The 15,064-nt window shown below is 37.4% G+C and overlaps 1 protein-coding gene across 1 annotated transcript; it reads right to left on the reverse strand.

Annotated features, from left to right (window-relative positions):
* Positions 1 to 10,491: 10,491 nt before the first annotated feature.
* Positions 10,492 to 15,064, reverse strand: c1h4orf33 (chromosome 1 C4orf33 homolog). The gene is made up of 6 exons (XM_026302536.1): positions 14,775 to 15,064; positions 14,224 to 14,417; positions 13,007 to 13,067; positions 12,865 to 12,916; positions 12,578 to 12,777; positions 10,492 to 12,340 (listed from the first exon to the last, which is right to left on the reverse strand). Exons 2-6 carry the CDS (start codon positions 14,408 to 14,410, stop codon positions 12,244 to 12,246), a joined length of 597 nt encoding a protein of 198 aa, XP_026158321.1. The 5' UTR covers positions 14,411 to 14,417; positions 14,775 to 15,064; the 3' UTR covers positions 10,492 to 12,243.

The following is a 15,064-nucleotide window of genomic DNA, read 5'->3' on the forward strand; positions in this document are numbered from 1 at the left end:
CCGTGACATTTTATTAACTGTGGCAGGTGATATATTACCACATTTCCCACAGTGAGATTACATTACACTCTCTCCTCTCTCCACTTATTCTTCTTTCCCACCACTCTTCCTTATCTCTCTACTCTTCCTCGCTTCTTCTCTCTTTCTCTTGCATCTTTGTCCATCTTTCTCTTTCCTTTTTGTTCTCCTCTTCAGTGTTCTGTATATAAATCCCTCCTCCTTCCCACTTGACTGTATCCAACACAGTAATTACACTAAAGGGTGCGAAAAGGGAGAAAGGTAGTACCAAAAGGGCAGTGAAACAAAGTGAAAGGTGAAGAAATTATTAGTGTAAGTCACATTTTGAGAGAGATGCAAGGAGAAAGAGAAGTGCTATCCCAAACAAAAACAGAGATTTGAGAGTGGCAGAGGAAAATAGCAAGGTTGAGAGGAAGGGAGATGGGGAAGGAGCGTGGGCCAGTGGGGTTGAGGAGGATTAAAAAGCTCTTTAGCTCGGCATGGAGCACTCTTTACCAAGAAGGCAATCCCATCTCGTTGCTAGTGATGGCAGGACAGATGTGTAGGGGACATTATATTAGAGTGAAGGGAGGAATATATTGGAAAAATGTACAAGAACAGTCAGATGCACTTAATGTTGCTATTACACAGGTTAGAAGTGGTGCTCAGCTGTCATCAATATTATTACCTCAAGAATGGCAGTGCACGTGATAAGACTGGGGTCCATGATGTCCTAGACATCCACTGATGTATGAAGAGAGAGATGATGACTTTGTTGAAAGGATGGACAGATGGGTTAAAAAGCAAAGTATGAAGAATGATAAGCTGGTGATGATAAGTCAGGGTTGTGATCCACTTGTTGGCTTGTGATGTGTGTTCTCTTCAGAATGTTTATGTCTCTATTAGTATATTCAGACCTGAAATCCCAAAACATTGCAGCACAGTAGTGTGGACTTCTTGCTACTTCAAGTGAGAATTTAGTGTATCAGAAAACATGGAGTTAGGAGATGTTATCTACACACACACACACACACACACACACACGCGCGCGCACACACACACACACACACACACACACTTGATTGTCTTACTGCAATGGATAACTAGCCAATGATAAATTTCGCCCTTTGAAATATTGTACCAGAGTTAGAAAAGGTCATATAAGGCCATTGGAACTACAACATAATTAATATTTAGCAAGTTGCTTGTGCAGCCTAACTGTTGGGACGGGCCTACTCATCACGTTAATTTGACAGACAGGCTTTGGATGGAATTTGGTCCACTGAGAGTTGTCCGCTCACCAGTCCAGTCAGTCACCTTCATAGAGTCTGACACCAGACTGCTTTCCTCTAATTCAAACTTCACATCCAATCACTTTTCATTTTCTCATAAATCCGGTTAGATCCCGCCTCCCTCCCTGTACTCCTATTAGGTGATTGTGTTTTAATTTGAAGCAGCGAATGAGCTATTAGCTGTCACTGACACGTTACCCATGTAATGCTGTAAAGGAGCACAGCAGCTGTGGCAGTTTATCCTCATTCGCTCACTCACTCACCCACTCACTCACTCACTGAGCCATCTGTGCACAAACTCGCTAACAAAATTAAACACGCCTACTTTTGGAAATGAGATTAGCCCAGTGCCCCAAGTTTGATTCCACACAGACAGAAACACTGGGAGATTCAGCGTAGATGTGACGAGTGAAGCTAGCTGCTCCTGTTTATGTGTTGTTAGGTTTAAAAGTTAAATGTGTGCCAATGCTCTGATCACATCTCAGAGTAAAAGGGGAAGGACAGGGAGCAAATGCAGATAGAATTTTTTTTTTTTTTTTTTTTTTTTTTCTGAAATGAGACAGAGCTTTAGTTAATTGCAGTTGGAGAAGATGTCAGAGAATTATCAGTGTCTGCTTGGCATAAGACTTGACTGGCAGCTAGATAGAAGCCTTATCAGCAAGATAAAAAAAAGTGAGAATGGAGTGCAGAAATGAAAGGAAGGGAGGCAACTCAAGTGATGAAAGTGAAGAAAAGGGGAGGGAGAAGAATAGAGGGAGAGGAGAGGGCGAAAAGAGATGGAACAAGAAAATAGAACGATGAAAAGGGAAAAATAAGATATTCTCATATTGTCTTATCTGTAAAAATTGAGAAGTTTTAATCTCCTTTCACTCAGCACTGTGCAGAGCAGTTTGACTTGTTGCCAACCAGCAAACAACAGGCAATAAAAAATAGACAGTATATAATGATAATAAAATAGCAGCTCTCCCTCTGCCGCTTTACTGTTCGTTTAGTTCCCCTTTGCAAACCTCACCTCTTTTGCACATTCCCAGTAGGATCCGTTTTGACTTTTAGCATTTATATCCAATTTTCTCCTCTTTCTGTCTCAGCTTGCCCTCTAGTTCACTCTCCCATGCAATTTCTCTGTCTTAGATGAGTTTTGTGTTGCTTTCATCTGTTTCCCATTTTTTTTCCTTTTCTGCACTGTTTATGCTTTTTCCTCTTTCCCCTTTCAACTCTCTTACTTTATATTACTCTGTACAACCTCTTTTGTATATGCTCTCTCCCTCTCCTGCACTATGCTTGTGCTATTCCAAATAAATTCTGATCACATCTTTATATCAATGATGCCAGCTCTCCAGGAGGCACTACTTTCATGTGATGAAACTTGCTTATAATCCTTTCAAAGCTGTAAAACCAAGGCTGAATATTAACACTCCACATTATTGACCTTCTACTTACACAATGTTTCTTTGTCAGTTTTCTGACTCAGAAAGTGCTGTTCTTGGTGTACCAAATACAGTCTGCACAGCAGAAAGCACTAAATTTAACATTTCCTCATGAGGTCAACACTGAAATGTGTTAAAGTGAGTTAGGCTTTGTGATATTGCTTTTAGCAGTTGTTGTAGTTGTCAAGGTTGCAGTTCCAGGCACTCTCCAAAGTGCTTGTCTTGGAGCTGTCAGTAAGATGGGAACTGTCCAAGTGACTCCACTTTTCCAGATGCTGGAGTGTTTGTATATGTGAGGAGATATCGTCTTTTATGTTTCAATGTCTCTGTTTGCTTCTTGTTTAAAAAAAAAAAAAAAAAAAACCCAAGGCCTAACATCATTCGGTGTCCAGATTGTGGATGTTGGCTTATTGGAAGACCAGGGTCTGTTATGTCAGCTGTACTGTCTTAAGGCTTGCAAAGCTGCCAATGTGTCCAACATGCCATGAGCACACAAAGGACAATGTATTTAAGAATTTTGGGTGAGCACTTTCCTTCCACACCACCCATATAAATGCTCCATAAACCGTCTGGTATGTGACATTTGGGGTCATCTCTGTCCCAGATATTGTAGAGTGCTGCATTGTCTAATTAGGCTTCTACATCCGTGCATCTGCATGGCTTTATTGTTATTACCGTTCTTTAACATAAAGGCCTAAGGTCAAACCAGAGTATGGCACAGCTAAATTTATGTGTCTTCTATATGGTTGTTTTGGTTACCTTTATATTTGGTTCTAGGAGCTTGGTGACCTAGTGGTACATCATTTACTTTAATAAGGAATGTTGTTAAAGAGGGGGAAGAAAGCTCTCTGAGCTAATGAACTTGCTATAAGTTTGTTCACTGTCAATTAGCAAGCACATTAGTTTCTCTAATGGGTCATTTTGTCAGCTCTTTTTAGAGTCAGTCTTAATTATAGTCCTGAGATCAAAACTTCATGCTAGATTTAGTCATATTTAGTCAACCCCATCCTTTTTTATTTTTATTTAAGTTAGTTTAACTTTATTCTCATTAACATTCAGTTTAATTTTAGACAATGAAAATGCTTTGGCTTTTTTGGTTTAGTTTGTTTTTAAAATCTTATGAAGATTTTATACCATGAATGAGCAGTTCAGTCCAGCACAGTTCTTTTAATAACACTTTTGAATTCTCCTAATTGATTTTAGGCAGGTTGGATATCAATGTAGCTTTGCAAAGAGGGTATCTTGTCTGATGTTGTTAATTTCAGTAATAGGCTATAGCCAGACATAAAAGAGGATAATGGCATCTGGAAAGATGCAACAATATTTGTAAATTAAAGGCACTCTAGCTCTTACAGTACAAGTCAATACTATATTAACTTACTTTTTTTAAGCCAAAGCCCTGAGTATCCAGCAGAAAGAAAATCTAAATGATCCCTGTACAATAGCCTGCAATAAATCCTATGCTAGTCCTACACTAAACACTGACTCTTTCTCATAGATCACATGAAGTGATTTTCCGTGGAGAGTAATTAAATGAATTCTGGTACCAAAGATCACATCATTTTTTATCATAGTTTTCTGCACATTATAATAGCTATACATTTTTGATCCTTTCCCTTTTAGACTTCATTGTACTGAGTTCTACCCACCACAGTTTATTTTAGACTTCACTGCCCCCATTCTATTAAAATTATCTGTCAATATGGTTTCTCTTTTAGCCTCACAGGATATCAGTGTTCTGCCCTGCTGCTGCAGCGTTGCACGGCTCACTAGCATCTCAAAATTCAGCAACACTTAGGACAACTTTGTATCTTACTAACCTGATAAGTTTCAACATGAAGAGTGTTTCTGTTCAAAATTACGGACTATTTATGAACATTGGAGTTAACATATATTAACTTCTAATTAGTAAGTTCCCAATAATAACGGGCCAGTTGCCAGTTGTTGCTTAAAAATATCTGCTGATTGATCTGCTTGATGATAGTTTTAAAATGAAGTGAGCTCAACCAGTGACATTCAAATCAGTGATTTGTCCCTAATCTTGGCTAATAATATGTTGTTAGTGGGGGACAGGGTGGAAGTGGTTATTCAAATGTAAGTCAGTTAGTGTTAGGCCACAACTGATTAAAGAAATAAAGGTTTAATTATCTCACTCAATTAACATTAGGATTAGTTTGTTAGCATTACCATAAAAACTTTACTGGCATGATACACTCTTTAAATGTACCAGTTATCTTTAGAGTAGATGCTGTTGTGCTTAGGCACTGTGATGCGTGGGGGATTCAAACATGGAGCCTGCTTTATTAGTGACAGAAATGTAACTGGAAATAAAATGTAACACCTTTATGACTAAAGAGTTGTTGCCTCACCTTTATTTCCTAGGTTCGTTTACTTGTTTACTATTCTCGTTAAAAAACAGTCAAGAAAGTCAGGAGTTTTAAGTTTGATATAATGAACATAGAGAGATAAATAGTGTATTATATTAAATTGAACTGACTCAACTGCAGGTAGTTAAATTTTGAGTAAAGACAAAAATGACATGTAGATTTTTATATTTTAATGAAGTTAATCAAAGACTACAAGGTTTGAAGTCCTAATTTTCAGAGGCTTTCATAACATGCTTGGAATTTTGATGCCATTTAGATTTTAGCAGATTTGAACAACTTTATAAATACCAGGTGTGTTTTTTTTTTCAAAATATAATAAGTGCTTGTGAATTGAGTTCCTGTTAATGCATACTATTATACTTAAAAATGTAATGTAATTTTCATTATGAAATGCACTTCTCTGGGTTAGCTGTGGTTCCCAAGTGGTGTGCTGCAGCACACTGGTGTACAGTGAAGTGGTCACTTTTGTGAAATGTTGTGATGTCATATCTCCCTCTTTTCAGTTCCATTAAGCTTTAATGTTGTGATTGTAATGAATTCTTGAATTTTGCTAAATGTTTCATTATTAATAAAGTCATTGCCAAATTTTAGTTGGCATTAGTAACTAAAAATGCATGTTTACAGGGTGACATTTGTATAGTGGCTATTTCATGTGGATGTGAAAACAGCTGTGGCTTGATATTTTGGCCTGGTTTAAAAACCACTGCTCTGTAATCTCCTTATGGCTTCAGTGGTCTACATACTGCAACTGAAAATATTTATTTAAACTATACATTTCATCTCTTTGCTCTATGGTCTGATCTTTTTAAAAAGTGAGGTGCAAGTGTTGAATTGACAGAATGAACTAAAATGCATTTCAGACTTTTATCTGTTCATAATGCAGCATAGGCAGCCATGACACCTAACCCAGATAAATACCATAATTATCGGTTCTGCCTCTCACAGCTCACCCTTCTGCCGATTGTCTGTCATATTCATCATGCCTACACATGCACAAATACCAGCATGCACACTCTCACACACACGCACACAGACAATTTTGATGTGTCAAATCTGTATCCATCATAGTAAGTCAAAGTAAGATTTAGTGCAGCGTCTTGGTGGGATAACCTCACTGTGGGGGAGGCCATATTAAATTGTCTACTGAAGGGGGCCAAATTGTGTTAGGCCAGCAGATCCATTCATCTACGCTAACGCCCTTTCTACCTCCATCCATTTCAAGAGGTGAAGGGAAGAGGAGAGAAGGAGACAGGGTCCAAGAAAAGAACAGAGGAGGAAAGGAGAAGAAATAAATAATAATAATGGAAAGGGAGATAAAGGAGAGGAATTACAAGCATAAACTAAGTGTAAGAAATGCATGGGTGACACGTAATGATGTAATTATTTTAGTTTACTCCACGCAGATAACTACATTGTTATTTCAACATTTGTCACAGTTTTAAATGCACAAGCTTGTAGCTCCTTCCATAAGAGCAATAGACAAAGCAAGACCTAATGGAATGAAACAACATGCCATGTACAATGCATAGCCTCAGCTAAGACTTGTAATGAGCATAAGGAGGTGAAAACACACACGCATGAGTAGACACATACACGCCGAAACACACACACACACAAAAAAACAAACAAAAAAAAACACCACATGACTGTGAGACACTATCAGCATGCTCTCATTTTGTCATTACCACTTTTAAGTGTTTGTTGCTATGGCAACTGTGTGATTTATTTCCCAATTAAGAGTTAGTGAACTTGTTCACTTACAACAAGTAATATCAAGCTGCACATAAATTACCTTGAAGAGTAATGTAGTCTATTTGCTTTTTAAAAACAAAGAATATCACCATCTTGCACCTCCCAAACAAGGACACTCCTTTATCATCTATCTACTTTATGATTTTATTTTACAAGAACAAATATTCCCTAATAATTTTGAACTGCAACTAATTGGCAATTAATGCGCTCGCTAAAAAGGATGAAATTCAGCAGGCTTCACATCCAATAACAGCCTTTTTCATCCATCTAGCTTAAAATGAAGATAAACAATACACGGATGAATGAGAGTTGGCAGGCAGGTGGGAATGTAATGAAATCAATTAGGCAAACACTCATGATTTATATTCTGTGTTCATAAGGAAGAAAGCTTAATTTACTTTCTTTTCCCCTTGTACTGATATCATTTGTTTCTAATGTTTATGCAATGATAACATATGAATCCTATTCCATCTTGTGATAAACAAATTGAGCAGCAGCACCTCTTTCTATAATTCTCTGTATATGTGTATGAACGTGCGTATGTGTGTTGTGTGTGTGTATATAAAGCAGAATTAAGTGTAATTATTAACTGATACATAAACATGAGGCAGTTTTTATAGGGTGTGAACAGAATATATGCTTGTGTGTGTTTCTGCATGTAATTTGTCTTCATGTTGATATGAAAAATGTGTGCATTTCTATGGGTGGGTGAGCAAAGAGCGCTCACTTGGATAAGTTTGAAAATGGTTGTCTAATATTCTTCTCTAATGAAACCACTCTGTCCCTTTTCCCCATTTCCCCGTTCTCTTTCTCTCTGTGTTTTATCTTGAACACCCCAGTGTTATTGATAAGGGGAACTTGTCTGGCCCTCATTAATGTTCCTGGCATTTGCTTGGCTCTGCATCTCTCTTTTCCTCTCTCCAGCCTCCTACAGCTTCATCCCACATTCTGACCATGCCATCCTCATACACACAACACTAGCAGGCTTCAGCTGCAATTAGCAATCGGGTATTCACACACACTATAGATGCATTTAGGTCTAGAGCTTTTTTGTGCCCAACACCAAGCTTCACCTCTGCACCCTACTTAGTAATGATGGGTGTGTTAGGCAATAATTAGACAGTTAATAAGCATTCCGCTGGTCCAGGGAAATGCTGGGATGCCATGTTCATCTTTATTATAGGTTTATCGACCTTAACCTTAGTGGAAGACAGAGATTCTGGGTTTGAACACTGTTTAACCACAGAGTTTTTCTGTGGAGTCTCCATGTTCTCTCTGTGTCTGTGTGGGTTCATCTCACAGTCCAAACACATACAGTTTGGGGTTAGGTTAATTGGTGACTCTAAAATGACCAGAGGTGTAAATATAAGTGTGAGTGTCTCTATGTGTCAGCCCTGTGATAGACTGGTGATCTGTCCAAGGTGCACCCAATGTAAGCTAGGGCTGACTCTAGGCCCCCTCCAGGAATAGATGGTTTAAATGGTGATTTGTCAGAAAAGCGCTGTACCACATAAAAACCAATCAAATTTGGCTTTTGTTTGTGTAGTGTGGTAGATTGGAACCCTAACATACAAGAAATTTGTATCACAGTGTGTTGATAACTTTTGTCACATTGTGCAGTCTGATACAGTCTTTTTTCATTAGCCCGCAAAGGCTATGGATTGTCCCAGTATTTTCTTAGCTCCAGTATGAATTTTTGATTTGGACCGCTATCACAGAAACCTTAAAACTAGTCAAAGTCATTACCGTTTTCCCTTTTTCAATCTCTCACTCTTTTCATGTTCTGAGATCAGTCCTTTATCCCTCGCGTTCTATTTTTCATCACAACTTTATCCTCATTCATACCCTCAAACACTCTTTAAACTTGAAGAAATGAGACACACATCTCTTGGAAATAAAAGAAGTACTATGTCTGGGGTGATCACCAGAAAGTTTTTGACAAGCAGAATCACCCTTAAGCTGGTGCTGAATGTTTTAGAGCAGGCTGATCTTTTTTTCTGAGGGGGAATAAGACGGTTCTCGTGTCTGCTTGTCTGCCGGGGCTTTGGAGGTAGAGAAGAGGCAGCTACCTGTTCTGCTCTTCCCTCTCATCTCTTCATACTAATTAGAGAGAACAGGGTTTAAATCTTAGTGGGGACACACATTCCCTGCCTTTGGACAGGTGGGTGTGTATGAAGTAGTCGTGTGTTCTTTTAAGTGTTTAATAAAGATTCTGTTTTTGTCTAAATGTGTCCAGAAATGTGTTTTTATGGCAACAATTTATTAGTAAGAGACATGATAGTGAAAAACATTGTGCCAGTCCTGTGTGTGTGTGTGTGTGTGTATGTGAACAGTGTGCAGCGTGGTGGCAAGGCACTGCAGGCAAAGATAAGGAGGTTGGTTTAAGCAGTGGGCTCTCTAGGCCTAATCACAGGATGCATTTCAAAGGCGAGAATGCCAATTAAAACTGATAGGGCTCAATATGGGCTTTTGGGCTGCCACAGTGAAGAGCAACACATCCAACATGAAAATCAATTGGCCCCCCATCTCCTGCTCAGGAGAAGCAGTTTGCCAGCCAGTGATCCGAGAGAAGCCTCTGATAAATACACAAGCTCTACAAGGGGCTGTAGCAGGGGTAAGGGGGAAAGACTCATGGGGTCATGGAGAAAAGACAGAGATTAGTTAGTCCCCTGTCATTGTGTGCGAGTGTGTCAGTGTCAGTTTATGTTGGGGATAGTACACCCTGTGATCTCAGCTTCTAGAAGTAGGTGGAAAAGTAGGTAAGGGGGATTTTGGTGTATACCAAATTGGGGGTGGGGGGTGAACTACAGAGTGTTAAAAAGGGCCAGTTCCATATGCTCTCAACTTTTTTTTATTGCATTTATTTGTCATAGTGAATCACAGTTATACAATCATTTGATATTTATAAGAGGACAAACAGTATTTCAGAAATAGTTTGACATTTTGTGAAATATGGCAAATATTCACATTCTTGCATTAGAAGAAACCTTTGATAACACCCTCGTTCTGCACAGTAGCTCAAGCCAGAAGTCAGTTAATGTACCTTACCTTCAACACAAGGGGAACATGCCAGTCTGGCTTGTTACCTTTGGCCTGAGCCAGCTGCTACATTGTGTTTCAAGACTGTGCTAAGCAAAGTTTCAGTTATTTTAGTTTAGTTTTAGCATTTGTGCTTAACAAACAGCAAAATGTTACCTGTATAACAATATCAAATATTATATATAATGCATTAGTCATAGTGGCAATTTGTCAATGTACATTTGATAATACTTCTGTACTTCTACTTAGTTTGAAGTGCCGGTTATATTTTATGCATTATTATATTTTTGCATTTCTGGAATACATTGCAATGTGAAGCCAATACATTAAACCCACACTCTGTACCATTTTGAAATGGCCAGGATGAGCCCTGATCAGACCAAAAGAGAAAAGGCAGATTTCACACTCTTAGTGCTGAGTCATATCAGACAATCTGCTAGGTTAAAATGGCTTAATTAATAATTCATGTAATAAATTTTTTTTTCAGGTCATTAAAATTTAAGGCCAAATATGCAATTTCATGCCACGTTACAGAACCTAGACTTATAGGATCTTGCCGGGAGAGTTGAACAACAAAGGATAAACAACAGAGAATAGTAGCTTTGATGCATTTATTAGAAACGCATTAAGTAGACTAAGTTGTTATATTTGTCACGGAGAAATAAATGTACACAAAGAAATTCTTGAATTTGCTGTGAAGTTGAAACAATAGAAGGTTTACATGCTGACATGTTAAAACATTTTCTATTTCACTAAAAAAAGTAAGCCCAACCATCCATCCATTATCTATACCCACTTATTGTTATTTAGGGTCACAGGGATCTATTGGAGCTTATCCCAGCTCTCGTTGGGTGAAAGTACACCCTGGACAGGTCACCAGTCCATCACAGAGCATAGGGCTAACCATAGCAGGAATATTTGGATGCAACATTTCAAATACTGAGGCAAAACATCATTATAACCTATAATGAAAAATCAGTAGTGCATACTGCAGGCATGGAAAAAAAAAAAAAAAAAAAAAAACAACCTGCGGAAATTATCTCATTACAAGCCTGAAAATAAGTATGATTCTTTATCATAATTCTTTGCCTGTCCCTATGTGTGTGTCTGGCATTCTCTTATGTCGTACCTTCATTATTGTGATCTGAAATATATTCCACTGGACTTAGCAATAATTGGCTATGAAAATAATTACCTGGATGGATTTCATTAAATTTCTATGAATGTTTGAATATCTGTGCTTTTAAAATACAATGCCCCAATGATGAATAAAGTATCTATCTATCTAATCTATCTATCTTCTCAATGGAAAATTTGATTGAAATGACAAATATAAAGTGTATGTATATGTATATATATATATATATATATATATAAATAAATGGAGAAATATATATATATATGTGTATAAATAAATGGAGAAAGATACACTCATTTACAAACCAATGTCTGATGGTTCTGTCAAGACAAAAGTTGTCTGTATTTATTGTCGATGTGAATTAAGCTGGCTTGTCTGAGCAACTGGCTCAGTACAAAGAAACAAATAGTGGGAACTTGTTCTTTTTTTCCATGTGTTTAATAGACACGAACAAGTTCTTTGAAAAACATATCTACTGTCTTTGAAACATGTCTATGTTCTTCATGCTTAGGGTGATTTCACTAATAATAAATATACATTTGCATAAAGCATCCATGTTTATCCCTGACCATGTTGATTAGAGTGAATACTTGAAAAGTATTAACTTAATTTATATTTAGAACAGATATAAATGTGCGATTAAGTTGCGATTAAATATTTTAATCGATTGACAGCCCTAATATATATACATATACATACATACATATAGATATATGAATCAAATCAATGAAGATATAAGAATGATTTAAAAATATGTAATTACAGTATAACTCTAACTAAAGAACATATTTTTCACTCTAATGGTGTGTGTATTATTGTTTGTGTGGGTCTCCTGACATTCAGGGTGAGAAAAAAAAAATCATCTGATGAATCTGCTGTTTATATCTCACTGAAGTGAAACACAGACACACTATACATGAGCTGAATGTGAAAGTGAGCATTCCTTGCCACCATTCACAATGTAACCACTGTAGGTCACACTGTGCCAAGGCAATTTATGGTGACATGCAATACCTTGTGATGTGTGTGTGTCTCTCTGTGAGGGCTAATGCGGTCTGACAAGCTGATAACATTTTTCTTGTCACATGGTTTGACATCATTAACTAATCAAGATTGATTGCCCTTTGTTCCCTGTAAATGAATGTTTGTGCTATTACCCTGCTGCTATGCTGGAGTGCAGCGATAGAGAGAAGTTAGTGTTTTTGAAAAGTTCAGGGCTTTCCCCTCCACAGATCAGACTCTGGTTGGATCCATTCGTCTCCCATGATGCTTTGCAGGTAGAAATTTTGGAAATATTCCAGGCGGTGGCTAAGAGACAGAAAGAGGAAATTCACAAAACTAATTCTACATTTGTTAACACATACACTGTACATCCCATTCATTGAGTTTTTTTTATATCTGCCTTACATGAGTTCAACTTCTTAAAGGTGCAATACTGAATAGCTGGAGGTCCCCTTTTAGTACAAAATGGCATTTTGCCTTGAGTAATGTTTGTCTATTTGACTTACATGATGTCAAACTGCACATAGGAGTCAGCATACTCACAAGTTGGGTTTTTGGCCTTCCACTATCTCTTCCTTGGGAATGGGGTACAGAGCCTCATATGTGCGCTTCTCTCCTGAGCCGTGGATTGCATAAGAGTTCATCTTGTTAACGTTGGGAGGAAAGTATGACCAGGGGAGAAGAGCCTCACCCATCCATCTGTCCGCTGTGATGGTGGCGTTAAACATCATGGGCAGCTGTTGCTGAAGATGGAAATAAGGAGAAATGTAAGAAATACTTATCACCTAATGTCAAAAAGCCCTTTAATAACTCCCTTCATGCTTGCCTACCAGGAATGCTTGGCCAACTCCTGACAGCAATAATATTAGGTGTTGTCCATGTCTAAAACAGAAACATGGAGAAGATTTCTCAGTGTTACTGTACTGTATATAAAGATATGGTCATAGACATGGACAGTACCTCTGTACTTACGGACAAAGCTCCACCTCCAGGTAATTTTTTGTAGTACTATCAAGGAAGAAAGACTCCACAACTGAAAAAAGAAGATAAGGACCTTTAATCCCACATTAATAAGTTGCTTAAATGGTGTTATTAACCTCATTAGCACCTATTCCAGAGACAATAATTGAATTTTTGAGTCATTTATTTTAAGTTAACAATATCATTCAAAGTAATAGATATATAAACTTTCAAACAAGATAGGAAGACTGGTATACATGATAACCTAGAAGCATGCTCATTATCTACCTAGATTATAATGGGGTTGGTTTTTAATCTAATAAGTAACATTAATGAGGCCAAATATGTGGGGCTCATTAATCGGAAATCAAGCTTACTTAGGTCAATTAGATAGGATTGTTATTACTCAACCTCAATATAAGGTTTAATTGCTGTGTCACCATAATAATGATAATGAAATTACTTTTATGGCATCATAAACAGAGCTAGTTCCTAGTCTTTCCATCCTTATTGGAATACATTCATAATTCTCTTTCATCTTATAAAATGTCCTAAAACTGCATCATACAGAATAAATCACTGAATCATAATTGGAATTATAGAGTTATAATAGGTACAATTATTGAGGGGTGGGAACTATAAATGTAATGTCTGTATAATATTATACAATCTATTACAACAGGCCATTATTGTGACCTTTGTGAAGATTCTAAAGTTCATTTTTAATCAACACAATGACAAGTGGAGCGTATCAATAGAATAATTATACAGTAAACGTTTTGACAACTTTTGGAAATACACTCATTCGGTTCATTGTCAAGTTATCTTAGGTGAGAAGATCTGGAACATGCTTATGACTATGGTTCAATAGCTGGACCAGATGGTGAGCTTAGCTTAGTATAAAAACTGGAAACAATAGGGGAACTGCAACTTCAGTTCAATATTTTCTGATAGTTATTGAGCTTCTTTTTTTGACCTTAAAACAGAGCCAGGACAGAGTCAAGTGTAATATTCTTGACAAACAACACTGTTAAAAACTTTTGGTAAAAATATTTATTTTCTTTGAAATTACACTTTTTAAAGGGCTTTTATAAGTTGACATGAGTCACATTGAAATTTTAAACAGATTTTAATCATGGATTTATCAGTAAAACCCCCAAAAAGCTTCTGTTTATACATACAGTATTTGTGTGTCTAACAAGCTACTCAGTGCAGGCTTGGGCTCCTACCTTCGTAATCCCAGAGTCCGGGGAAAGGTTGACTGGGGGGCCCTGCAGGAGCTGCTGGGTCATTGAAAAAGGGGCCAAACACCTCCATCTTCAGCCCCCCTTGGCCAGGAGAGAAAAGGATCCTGATAGGGTCATGACTTACAGGATTGCTATCCCAGGTGTGCTGGATAGCAAACTCCATTTGCATAGCAGGACTAAAAGAAAATGTCAAAAAATCAAACTGATAATGTGACTATAATGACACACTGCAGCAATAAAATGTAAACTTACAGAGATTCACAGCATAGCAGAATGTGGATTAGTGTCATTAATTGTAATCCAAGAACTACCCCCATGTTGTCAAAGGCTAAGACACTGCACTGCAAAGAATACTTTCACCTGTGCTCAAGCTGAGCTTGTCATAATTTATTATAATCACTGTTGGGCTCTTTAAACAGTCTGTTATCAAACTAGGTTTAATGTAAAGCACAGGTCTGTTACTCACTAACTTATTAAGATAGTAAAACTGATTTCCTGATAATGGAAACTTGCAACTATCAAAATGAACTTACTTGATGTCCCCGTTGTTGTTTCAGATTAGACTTGAATTCTAGACAAATATGCACTAATGTTACATTAGCGTTTTTAAATTACAGATAAATTCATTAGCGTTAGCATTGGCTACAAAAACTAACGTTACTTTCCCAAACCATATAACTAGAGCCATCCAGGAAAATTTAACTATATTAGCTAGTAGTTAACTACGTGTGTAGCTATGTGTGTTGCTTTCAGGCTCTCCAGGAAATCGGATCGAAAACATGATCTCTTTGAATCGAAAAAATGTCTCGATAACTCTTCTTAA

The sequence above is a fragment of the Mastacembelus armatus genome, chromosome 1 (genome assembly GCF_900324485.2).
Source record: "Mastacembelus armatus chromosome 1, fMasArm1.2, whole genome shotgun sequence".
NCBI classification, from domain to species: Eukaryota; Metazoa; Chordata; class Actinopteri; order Synbranchiformes; family Mastacembelidae; genus Mastacembelus; species Mastacembelus armatus.